The sequence below is a fragment of the Rousettus aegyptiacus genome, unplaced genomic scaffold, assembly GCF_014176215.1.
Source record: "Rousettus aegyptiacus isolate mRouAeg1 unplaced genomic scaffold, mRouAeg1.p scaffold_m13_p_7, whole genome shotgun sequence".
Lineage (NCBI taxonomy): Eukaryota > Metazoa > Chordata > Mammalia > Chiroptera > Pteropodidae > Rousettus > Rousettus aegyptiacus.
Window position 1 is genome coordinate 77,218,240 of NW_023416310.1, and position 12,262 is coordinate 77,230,501.

A 12,262-nucleotide genomic window follows, 5' to 3' on the forward strand; every position below is an offset into this window, starting at 1 on the left:
TCGCTGAGCTTATTTCGAGTCTGCGCTCACGCTGACTCTCCTTTCTGACTTGTTTATATTCTCCGTATAAAACACAGCAGCCAGGAAGCGCCTCTCAGGGAGTCTGCGTTGTTTAGTTCTCGTCTGTGGATTCTTTGTAAGCCGACTCTATCATTTTAGCACTCACATCGTTTGCCGAAATCTGAGCTGCCCAGGGAAATTAGAGCAGTTAATTTAATATCAAGAATGTTTCGGGGGCTTTTCGGTTTATTCACAGACAGGAGAGTGTAAATCAAATTGAGTATTCTCTATAAACCAGAGAACAGTAAAAGTTGCCTCCAAAAAAATAGCCAGCCCGCCATCCATCCACTGCCTTTCTGCTCCTCACCTTCACCTTGAGCCTGTAGAAATCTTACTTTATGCCGGGTGTTCTCCCCCAACACTCCCCCGCAGAAAGACGGTCCCCCGTGTGGTCTTGGAGGGAATGCTCAGTCACGTGCATTAGTAGCAGCAGGGCCACAGAGCCACCACCTATGCAATGAGGCTCGTGGCTTCAAGCTTTCTTCCACATAGTTTGAACCCAGCCCTGCCATGCTTTCAGTAGAAGGTCTCATTCCGCAGCCAGCCGTGACCTCCCTGGCACTGTGCTAGGCACTGGAGTAGGTTAACTTGTGCGGTAGAAAGGAAGGAATCAGTAACAGTGCAAAATGCACTTCTTATTGCCAAGGGGAAAGCCCTGTCAGGCCTCCTAGGACTGTCAAGTTCTCTGTGCTCCATTTCCAAAGTTCCTTTTGCACAGTGTTTTGTGTGGAGTGGCAGGTGGGCTTTTATGGTTTGTTTTGGAGAGGATCTTTGAAGGAGTCCTTTCAAAGGCATGATACAGACCTTTGACCTGAGAGCTGAGAACACACAGCGGCAGCCTCCATCAACTCCCAGAAGCAAATTGCTAAGTCAGATGCTTCGGCCTTAGCTCCAGAAGGTTCCGTGTGTTTACCGACACTCTCACAGAAATGCTGGGCTTGTGTTTATTTTGCTTCCCCTCTCCTGGGCTTCAGGACCAACTCTTGTGTGTCTGAGATGTACTTTTGAAAGAAAAGGAAATCTCGCCTGAACCAAGTGTGTATTCACTTTGTTTTAGGGACCTAGCATGTTTGCATAAAATAACAGGATTTATGGCAGACAGTGAATGAGCTTTTACAAACACTCTGATGCTCAGCGCTATGGAGATGTGAGAGTTGGGAGGTGAACTAGCTAAGGTGTGCGTTTGCCTGACAGGACTCTCAGGTGCCTTGTCACCCTGTAGATTTGTATAATGCACAATGCATCCCAGAAACAACTCCGACGACCAAACTGGTCTACTGTTTATCTGTGCTTAGAATGAAAGGAGACAGACAGTCTTGGTTATAATAAATAAACGTCTTCTAGAAAAGCATACGTAAGCATAAATATTTTCAGTTTTGATACACTTTGTATGTTCTAAAATGGTCGATAAAAGACACCCACAGAGATGCTCACATTAAAGCTCAGTTTTCCGCGTTACGAATAAACCACAAGGTGTCGACGACCTGTGCCACCCACTGAAAATATTTAAACATCATATAATCGATGATGTATTGGAAATCTCTGCTTTTAGCCTTAAAATGATCAGGGCCCTCTCTAAGAGTCTTCATCCCCAACACTTCATTATTTCGACCCTGGTGGGATGCGAAGCAGTGGTTTTTAAAAAATTTTTGTATCACCTCCTTTCCCCTCACTCTTTATGATCTCTTTCCACCACTTATTTTTTTTTCTCTTCTTCCTTCGAGTTTCTCTTCTCTCCTACAGATTCCATTCTTTCCATGTAAAATTCTATATATATTTAGAGTGTCCTGTTTGGTTTCTAGTGCTCTTAAAAAGAAAAAGAATAGAAAACACTTCACAAGTCCAGCAAATAAGTGATATTCTAATAGCAGGACCTCTCTGAAATGTCTGCATAAAAGTAGACACACCACAAACTGCCATCTCTGTACACCACCCTGGACTTCCCAACTTGATGATTTATGTACTGTTCCACTTAAGTGGATGGTGCCATTTTTGCCGAATTCAGCAAGTTCATTGAACAATTCTTGGAGCCAAAAGCCAGCTCCACTGCATTTCTGCTTGGTAAGGTTTGGTGGCCTTGGCTTGAGGCGGAGGTTGTTGATTCATCGGCCCTTAGACTGATGATAAATCCAGGAGCCGGGCAGCCGTACTAGGCTCCCTTGATAGAGCCTTTGCAGGGAATCGGCGCTCGACTCTTAGAGGAAATCTGTGAAAAGGACGCTAGTCGACTCATGCTAGGAGAGGCTCCAGGAGGATTCGGGGTCGGGGGACCGCTGGGATTCTGCGTGAGTGGCCATCGGCAGGAACTTTGAACACTAGATAAAGAACTTGCGCTTCTGCTTCTCGAGATACCCATTTCCTGTCTATTTTCAAATTCCGAGTATCTAGGCTCTTGTATCGTGAGCATCCGTTGAGACGACGCGGTTCCCCACAATACCGTGGCGGAGCCCGTCCGTCGTGGTTCACGACATCACCTCCGTGCGCGCGTCTCCCTCGTGCGCGGTCCACAGTCCCACGCCCATGTGCTTCGCGGTGATAACGGTATTTTAATTTTAATTCTGCCTTCAGCAGAATATGACACGCGCCGTGAGGGTCATTGAAGGTAGCTCTGACACGTCGCTGCAGAGAGGTGACTTGGGGGAGAGCGACGCGAGTTACCAGTGAACGCGCCAGCGTCAGGGGGTCCCTTCGCCTGAGCAGGGCTGCTTTTTTCCTGAAACGAAAGGAACGAGCATCTCTAAGCGAGTTTCTCCGCGCCGCCGCTCTTCTTCCGGCCAGTGCCCCCTCCCCACGGACCACGGTGTTCTCCCCAGACAAAATGCCGGGGACGATCTGGTGCTAATTACCCCTTTTCCGTATAACGCCTTTTCTTTAGAAATCAAATGAGTTATGTATAATATATGGTAGTCAAGTTGGAGCGTGGTCATAATAAATATCCTGACTCACACAGCAGATATATTTCAGTTTAGAGATAACGGTATCTATTTGTTGTTATCTCTCAACTAACATTCCTCAGTCTCCAACGAGACTACATATTAGTCAAGGCATCTTTTTAAAAGACATCATTTTCATGCCCCTGAGCTGGCAAGGGAAGTGAAAAGAGGAATCCCGAAATAGGGACATTTAATTCTCCCCAGTTTAAGTGTAAGTGGTACGTCTTTAAGGCAATCACGATATTCCTTTCCTCCCGCATCAGGAGCGCTTCCATCAATGGATTTCTTTAATGTTGATGATGGCTGGTGCAGTTTGAGGGAATCTGTATTTAGTCAGAAAATGCTTCAATAGAATGACCTACCAGATGGGCCCCATAACAAAGCACAGAGGCATCAAACCACCACAGACATTTGGTGCTTAGAATAATAAAAAGACTATAAAATTAGATTAGTTGAGTCTGATTTGGAATTGGTATATTCCCCATGCACCCTTGCCACTTGGGCAGATAAAGCCCCGAGATTTAGCACTGTGTCAGAGCAGAAGACTGCAACTTCCAGTAAAAGGGAGCCGGGGAGAGGGAGAGAGGGAGAAAGCATGCTGGGAGGTCTCGGAGGGCAGAGCGGTGACCTCCAATGATTTACAGGCCTTTAGCTTAATGAAATTGTTTCAGTGACATGACGGTAAGAGCTCGTAATGGATTGGATGCCCTAATGTAATGAAATTACTCCCTTCTGCCTAAAAAAAAAAAAAAAAAAAAAAAATGCGCAATTAATATTTACTGAGACCTGACAGCCTTTGGTGCGCTCGTCTGTGTAGCTCTCTCAGACAGTCGGAGAGGAGAGTCGGAGCAGCGTGGCAGACAGGCTGGCTCTGCGCGAGCTCCTGGCGGGGACGAGCAGAGCCTGCAAGGGGTGGAGGGACGGGCGCTCGGGTGACCAGGGACGCCCGGCCCGGGCCGCCTGGCTCCCCGGCGCTGCCCCCGCTCAGCCTTCACGCTCTCCCCTTGCTTTTCCACAGGCAGCTGGACAACAACCACATCAGCTGCATTGAAGATGGAGCCTTCCGAGCGCTGCGCGATCTGGAGATCCTGTGAGTTGATCTTGCGATCGCAGCCTTGCGTGCGTGTCCGTGAGGGGGAGAGAGAGGGGGAGCGTGTGTGCAGGGGGTTCCGTGCGGGTGCCTTTCTGGGTCTGCTGCTGCAGTGCTGTTAACACTGGGCACCGGGAGATCCCTCTGGCTCACCTTGGCCAAAGTGTTTGCAGGCAGCAAAGTGTGATTTCTCACCTCTCACAAACTGGGGCTCCTGCTAATTAAGTCTCAATTGAGCCCGTTCTCCCCCGATGCTCCCACGGCGTTTGTTGCTGGGTGAAGCAGATGGGCTGGAGGACCCCCCCCCCAGCACCTGCCAGTGCATTCAGGGGGCGTCTGCCTGAGTGTAGGCATGCAGGAGACAGGCTACAAGTCTGGGGAGCACCGGGGGGTCAGCTGGAATCACCCAGAATCAGAAAGGGACCTTGGCACAGGGCTGGGGCTTTGCCAAACAGCCAGGTAAAGTCCAGTCATTGCTGTTGCTCCTGGGACCTCACCTCAGCTTTTAATCTAAACTTTAAGCAGTAACCTTAGGGTGGTGGGGGTGGGGAAGGACGAGAGGCAGTGGGCCCCTCCCCGGAACCCCACTCTCCACACCTTACTTAGAAAAAGGTAGCTGCCTTTCTGTATGCTGGGTTCTCGGCCAGGTCTAGCTAAGCAAACCTAATTCCAAGGCTGGGGGAGTCAGCCTAGAGTCATCTTGGGGTCAAACTAAAGTTGACTTGTGTAAGGAAACATTCTGATGGCTCTCACCCCAAGCCACGCTTCTAGCTGTCCCTGCTTTGGGGAAGCTGGAGAGGAAGACAGTAAAGCCCAGCAGAACTTCTTTCAGGAGATGCGTGGTTTGGTCCCGGCTCAGTCCCTAATTACCTGTGTGACCTTGGACAAGTCCCTTTCATGCTCGGAGCCCCAGTTTTTTCATTTGGGAAATGGAGGGGTTGGTTGCTATATCTTGGGAGTAACTTCTCCTTTCCAAGTTCTGTAATTGCTTGATTCTAAAAATAATTCTGATGGTATACTTCCATCCAGTGGATGGTAAGGGTGGCATTTGTTGAGCATCCCCCGAAAATAAAAAAATTTAAAAATATTACACGGTCACTAGGTTACATATCTCGGACTTCCAGAAGAATGAATACGCGTAGAACAAATAGATGCATGAATACATTAAAACGTCCGTTCGCACATAAGGGAAGGACTGAGAGAGCTTCCTTCCACCTTCCTTTTCACCTGGCCCCGCAGACAGTAGCACCGGGTTGGAGAGAGCTTCTCCACGTTGCGTGAGAGGAAGGTGATTCCAAGAGGAATCACGGGAAATGAAAGGGGATGCTGGTGCTGCAAGCCGCTGGCAATGTGACGAAAGCTGAGGACTCCTGGTTCAGAAAAGACAGGACCCCCGGCCCGGGAGGTTAGGTCGTCATTCCCAAGGTGAATGGGCTCTCCTCACCCAAACCCTGACCCCGGAACCGGCCACAAATGCACGTCTGCTCGGGAGAGGGTGCCGGCCCACACTCGGTAACCTGGGACGTCTCTCATCGAGAGGCTAGAGCTGAGGAAGCTGGCGCGGTTTCCCTGCCTGCAAAAAAGCCTCTGCAGAAAGGGCTGCCAGGAGCACAGCCCCCTGTTCTTGGGAAGGCTGAGAACATTCCTTGGGAAGGGACCAGGCAATGGAAGTCAGCAGCTGGCACGACCTGACAGGCCGCGTGTTCCTCGCTGCAGGGAGTGGCGCGGTCTCGCCCCGTGGGGGAGGGAAGGGCCCTCCAGGCAGACACGCCCCGGGCGTGGGGTCCCGGGCGTGGGGTCCGGGGCGTGGTGGCGCTGGAGCCAGGCTGCTCAGCCGCTCCGAGTCTGTTCCTTTAACGTTGAGAAGAGGCACCTTGTGCATTTCATAGAAGAGGCTCTCCGACCGAACACGGTCCGTCCACTGCCCTCACCTTCTCCCCGCCATGCCCCCACTTCCATCAGCCCCCTGTCCAGGGCAGAACTGGGCTTCTCTCTACTCAGATGTTTGCTGTTTTTTTAAAAAAAGAAATGTTGGTATCTAGGTACATCAGTTCTCTCAAACTTGAAGCTTAATAACGGATGATGAAAAAAAAAAAGTTCTCATTCCCCATCATTACAAAGAGCCCACAGGATCTGATTAGTTTATCTTCTCAATTCCAAACAAAGCCAGATCAATAGCTTTGTTTTAAAGACACGCTCATTTGGCTTCACATGGCTAAGTACTTAAAATTAATCATAATCAGGTATTCCATGGGTTTTTAATTTCCAGCAGAGGCTCACAGCTTTGGAACCATCCATCTTAATGGTGTGCCGTTTTGAAATTGGCTGGAGCTGACATCTCCATTTAAAGAGCCCTCCCCTCCCCTCCCCACCCCTGGACCTTCCAGATCTCATCTGCACATTGACAGTTTATGATGCTTCTCTGTAATCACAACTTAGGTGCCATAAAGAATCTTGACAATGAAATAATAAATAGGAACTAAGTGAGGGCATCGTACATTAACTTAATAAATTCTTCAGAAAGATTCAGAGAGGAGAAAGAAGTTCAAAACACCCTACCCCTAGAAAGGTCATCTTTAAGTAGTGAAAGCTTTAAAAGTCTACAGATTAAAAGACAAAAAATGTAGTATTTCAGGTGTGTTTTCTCTCTGATGTTATGCAGCATGAAGTATAAAACAAAGAAGGACTCATGGTTACTTCATGGAAAGCGTTCTAAAAACCAACTTAAGGAAAGTTTGTGTACGTTAATTACAGTTGACCTCTGAACACCATGGGGGTTAGGGGTTCTGACGCCTGTGCAGTAAAAAATCCATGTATAATTTTGGACTCCCTCAAAACTTAAGTTGTCCAGCAATATCCTCGGGGAATTGGTTCCAGGATCCCCCATGGGGACCGAAACCCATAGGTGTTCAAGTCCCCTATATAGAATGGTGTAGATCAGGTGCATGCAGTCGGCCCCTCGCGTCTGCGGACTCCCCGGCGCGGAGAGTGTAGGTATTTAGTGAGGACCCCGCGTGCACGTGGCCTGCGCGGGTCAGTGCCGCGCTGTTCCTGGGGCAGCTGCACCCGTGGCACTCCTTCACGGGCCCACCCGGGGATCCCGTCCTCTCTGTGGGTGGAAACGCTGTAAAACTTCTTTGCAGCGAGGCTGAGGTTGGTTTCACCCGTGACGCTGAATCGGAACTTAGAGGTGGGTCGGCAGGAGCCACACGGGCAGTGAGGAGAGAGGACGTGGCGCAGGGTTGGAAAAGCCTGAAGTCTGCCCGCCTGGACCTCCTTTTTGCCTCACGCCCAGGGGGGGAAATCCGGGACAAAGGGGAGGACCACCCCCGCCCCCTTTCAGGTAGCCAGGGAGGGACTGAGAAGGCACGCAGAGGAGGGGTGAAGGCTCCCGTGCCACCACCAGAGAGGAATCCCGACGCAAGTGGTGATAGCGAGCGTCCGGGCCGTCCCCAGCACTGTCACTGTCACCAGCTCTCTCCTCACACCCCTGCCCTGAAACCACCGCGGCCGTCTCCCTTCTGGTTCAGAGGAGTAGCCCATTTTAGGGAAGCCGAGTAGCCGCCTAGCTAGTCAGCAGCAGAGACCGCGTGGTTAGACATTCCACCCGGCCGCCTTTCGGGGTCGTGTCGCCTTTCGGGGTCGTGTCGCCAAGCCCGTGGTGCGCCGGCTCCCCTGAAGCCTGGCCGATGTACATGGCAGCGTGGTGCAAACCGGAGCAGGGCCAGGCAAGCCACCGCTGACTCGGAGTCCTGCCAGGGGCAATGTCCGTGCCTCCCGCAGGCCTGGGAGACTGCTACTCCCTCCACCCAGTTCACGGGTCCCCACAAAGGTGAAGGCAAATTGAGCTCACAAGGGAAAGATAATCCTGCTTTTTCAATGACTTACATCCCAGTCCCAGAAACAATCGACTTTGGCGAGCAATGATTTTAGAGCTCCATTCTCCGGACCTCCCCCAAAGGCAGCCCCAACTTTCTGTACAGCACTGAGGCTCTTCACCAAGGGGCCTGTTCGCTGTGGGTCAGACGCCCTTCTGTCACCCAAATTACTGCCCTTCCATTCCCACCTGTTCTGTACATTTGGCAATTCACGTAGTCGGTTTTCTCTAAGAAGGGCGTGCTTACACTGCGCTCGAATGCGCCAAGACTACATTTGCAGCCCTGGTCAGGAATGGTTTGTGGCAGTGCTCTGAACCATGGGTTCTAGTCCCTGCCAGGCATTTCACCAGTTATACCAGGCTCCTTCCTCCCTGCCAGCATGCTGTCCTGGGTCAGAAAAATATTTAATGAAAAGAAAAAAATTAAGGACATGAACAAATGAAACACAAATGAGAAACCTAGTTGATAAGACTCTAATTACATTTTTTCCATAGTATTGTGGGAGAAGAAAAAAGATTTTCAGACATTGTCTGCTGACTACATGTAGCAAATCAGTAGTTCAATAGATACACTGCCAAAATGCCAGACCAGAGATGTCAAGAACTCATCCTGAAAACGCTCTCATCTCCCAGTGAGTGGTCTGCCCCGACGGATCGCTGGTGTCAGCTAAATTGCATTCAGATCCGCAGGTCTGCAGGTAGCCAGGGTGCCCTGTTTTGAAGGTCCCATTCCCATTCATGTCACTTGCCAATTTTGGAAAATCGTGACATTATTACGGGCTGGCCCTGGAAGGACCTTAGATGTCTGCAGGATGGCCTCTTATTGCTGAGATGAGGCATGGAGAAGCCAAGAGCAGGGCCCAGGCAGAGCGAAGCCCGTTTCGCGTGGTGGGCACCCACGTCCCTCACCTAGTCCCGGCACCAAGGGCAAGTTGGCAGTAGCAGAGAGACTAGGACCTGGGTCTCTGGACCCCCGATGTCATGTTCTTTGCCCATATTGAGCATCTTCATGAAGATGCCAAGTTACTGGCTCTTCAGGAAAAACCTCCTGGTAAGACTGGGAATCTTAAGTGCAACTGCCCTTTCTAAACCCATCATTAAATGTTTAGGAGATGGGGGGAGGGCCACCTTTAATCTGGATCCTGCCTTCGGCTCTCTTGAAACCAGAGGTTGCAAGCTAGACCACAGACTGTATTGCACCCGCAGACAAGTTTTTAATCCTGTAGACTGTTTTTTAAAAGTTGAAATTAGCATTTCATATTTAAAACTTACAACATTTTTCGTAAAAGTCTTGAATCCCAGCTTTGGACTTTTAGCCATCCGGAAGCACGAACAGCCCTGGGCTGCATTTCTGCATTGCGACGGTCAGTGGTGGCCAGAGCGCGCGCACCCTCCTTCGACGAGGTGTGTAGATGCCGCTTCCCCAGCAGCCTGCACTCAGCTGAGGTACCTGCCAGTCCAGGCAGGCCCTGCTGTGATCCGTCCAAGCGAGGACACACTGCGTGCTAGCGTAGTGCCAGACGCCAGGGACAGCAAAGCTTTACGCGGACAGCCGCTCGGGCAGATCGGAGCCTCCGTGCCGGAGCTCACCAGAGGGGTCGAGGGGATGTGCACAGAGACAGCCGAGTGGGTGGAGTCCAAGCCTCCCGACCTGGGCAAGGTCACCCCAGAACCAAGCGGGAGTCTCAAGCCCTATCTCCTGGGATGTTCTTCTCAAAAGCTGAACTAGTCTTCACATTCCTTTTGATTTCAGAGTGGTCGTAATTGGGCTTATGCAAATTATGCGAAATAAACGACCAACACTTCCTGCCCAGTTTCTTGCTCCGCAGACCCTTGCATTGACCTGCGTACTGAGCTCCCTCTCAGCCCTGACCTTTAGACAAGAGGTAAAGCAGTGGTGGGAATTAGCCAGACTTTTAGGTTAGGTCTAATTCAACCACTTCCGAGGGGGTATGGCCCGGCCTGACCCTGAGCCCCGCTTGTAGAATGGAGAAGAACATCCTTTAGTGGCATAGCAAGGAGGCAGTGGAAAGAAATGGACAACAATCCTGATAGCCAGGTGGGAGTGTCTCTCCTGGCTGAGGGGTGCTGGCCACCGGGTGTAGGGACATTCATAGGCATCGTTGGTCCAGTTCAGAAAACCCAGAGCTTAATACAAGTGGCAGTCTTTACTTCATCTGAGCTTCCAGAACTAGATGCTCTGATTAGATGCTTTAACAAATAATGATGCAATAATTTATTCTATACAGCAGTCCCCCCTTGTCCATGGGGATACCTTGCAAGACTCCAGTGGATGCCGGAAACCTTGAGCAGTACCGAACCCTAAACATACTTTGTTTTTTCCTAAGCATACATGCCCATGATAAAGTTTAATTTATAAATTAGCACAGTAAATAATTAACAATAACTAATGGTAACAATATATTATGGAATGAAAGATGTGAATATGATCACTTATTTCAGGGGACCCCTTGCTGAAGTCTTTCTGGTATAACACGTTGCTATCAATCAGTGTTTTCTGTTCCTATCTCCACCCACAAATTTAATTAATGCCTTTTCTACCTAAACTGAGCACCATTCACTGTGGCTACACCTTTGGAGTTTGAGGTATGACAGCAAAACTAGCTCAAATTTCTTTTTCCTTCGTCACATTTCATGGATAGAAAATTCATTCTTATCGTAGATTATAGCAATCTCAGAATACGATTTCTTTTTCTTCCCTTATTGAGAACTCTCACCTTTTTTGCTTAAAGGAAGCACTTTTCAGCTTCTCTTTGGCATATCTAAATTGCCAGTATCACTAATCTTGCACTTCGGGCGATTACTAAGCAAAATAAGGGGGACTTGCACACAAGCGCTGTGAAGCCGCGGCAGTCTATCTAAGTGACTGCCGTGAGGGCTGCGTGTGCAGCGTGGACAGGCCAACAAAGGGACGGTTCACGTCCCAGGTGGGACGCAGCGGAGGGTATGAGACCATCACGCAGTTTAAAACTTATGAATTGTTTATTGCGTACATCTGGAATTTGCCATTAATGTTTTTGGACTGCACTATGATAGCCTCCATACAAAACTAGCCCCGGCGTGGAGGCTCTAGAGGCCAAGGTTGAGCTTGGGGGCGCGAGAGTCTTCCTATAGGACTGGCGGCCAGTCCAGCTTCCCCAGCTTGCATGGTGTGCGGTTCATGTCCTTACCGTAATACAGAAGCAGTAATAAGAACCCCCTCAGGCTAGTTACATGGGTTACGGAGAAACCAAGGTGTGTGTCTGGCAAGTAGCAGTCAGGACGCTCATAACAATTGACGTTGAGGAATAGTCCTGTACTGTTTCACTGTCTTACCTCCAGAACCTCCCACAAGCCTGGCACATAGTAGGTAGTCAGTTAAAGTACATGGAACCAAATGGGGTTGAAATTAATTAACGGAATGGAAACCCACCCCGCCCTAGTCCCTAGGTTCTTTTATGTCTTAACCCTAAAGGTGATTGTCCCAGGATTATTTTAAATATTGAGCAGTGTAGCATTTTACTGAAACAGCACATTTTTCGTGTTATCATTGGTTTTTTATTCCTCCAGTTAAATGGGGATTTTTTTTTTCTTATTAACAATAAGCAAAATTAGAGCCACAGTGAAAATTGGTGTTTTCCAACAGACAAGACTCATTTTCATTTATTTACAAAATGTTTCACCTGGATTTCCCTGGGAACTGCAAACATTTTTTCAACAGACTTTGGAATCAGAGTGTTTAGTCATGACATAGCTTTGAATATAGAACTGTCATAGCTTAATGAAAGTCTTAAAATATCTCCAGAATATAATTTTTTTGGTACTATACTGCAAATTGTGATTTATTCAGGCAATCAGGATTAAAATGGCACTTTATAGAAAGCGCCAGTAACTTTCATTCAGCCCCTAGAATATTAGGAAAGGAACTAGGTTTCCTATAAGTTCTTATTTGCTCTACACCACACACTTCTTCATTGTCATCCAAAATTTCATCACAGTCACTCTCTTAGAATGACTAGCTTGATTTTGAGGACATCAGCTTAAGCAATAAGTAAACGTCTCTTTCAGATTTAAGATAATTTTTTCCATTTATATAAGTAGCACTTTAATAGTTCAGATAACTAGGGAAAGCTGGTGGTTTCCATTTGACTTCCTTTTCCTGTTAACTAAAGGCTAGTTTAGTCACTGAATTGAAATGTATTTGTGCATGTTCCTGGATTGAAGCTTTGACCAAGATCACTGAGTTGTTCTTCCCCAACAGAGGATCTTGAATTGGCAGGACTCCCATTATCAACTTCTATA

General features: G+C 48.7%; 1 protein-coding gene across 2 annotated transcripts in view; it reads left to right on the plus strand.

The window, feature by feature from the left end:
• SLIT3 (slit guidance ligand 3) overlaps window positions 1-12,262 on the plus strand; it is a 583,670-nt gene that overhangs the window by 449,058 nt on the left and 122,350 nt on the right. For both annotated transcript variants that reach the window (XM_036224942.1, XM_036224941.1), the window contains one exon: window positions 4,012-4,083. In XM_036224942.1, the coding sequence (XP_036080835.1) occupies window positions 4,012-4,083 (72 nt within the window). The remainder of the gene's footprint in view (window positions 1-4,011; window positions 4,084-12,262) is intronic.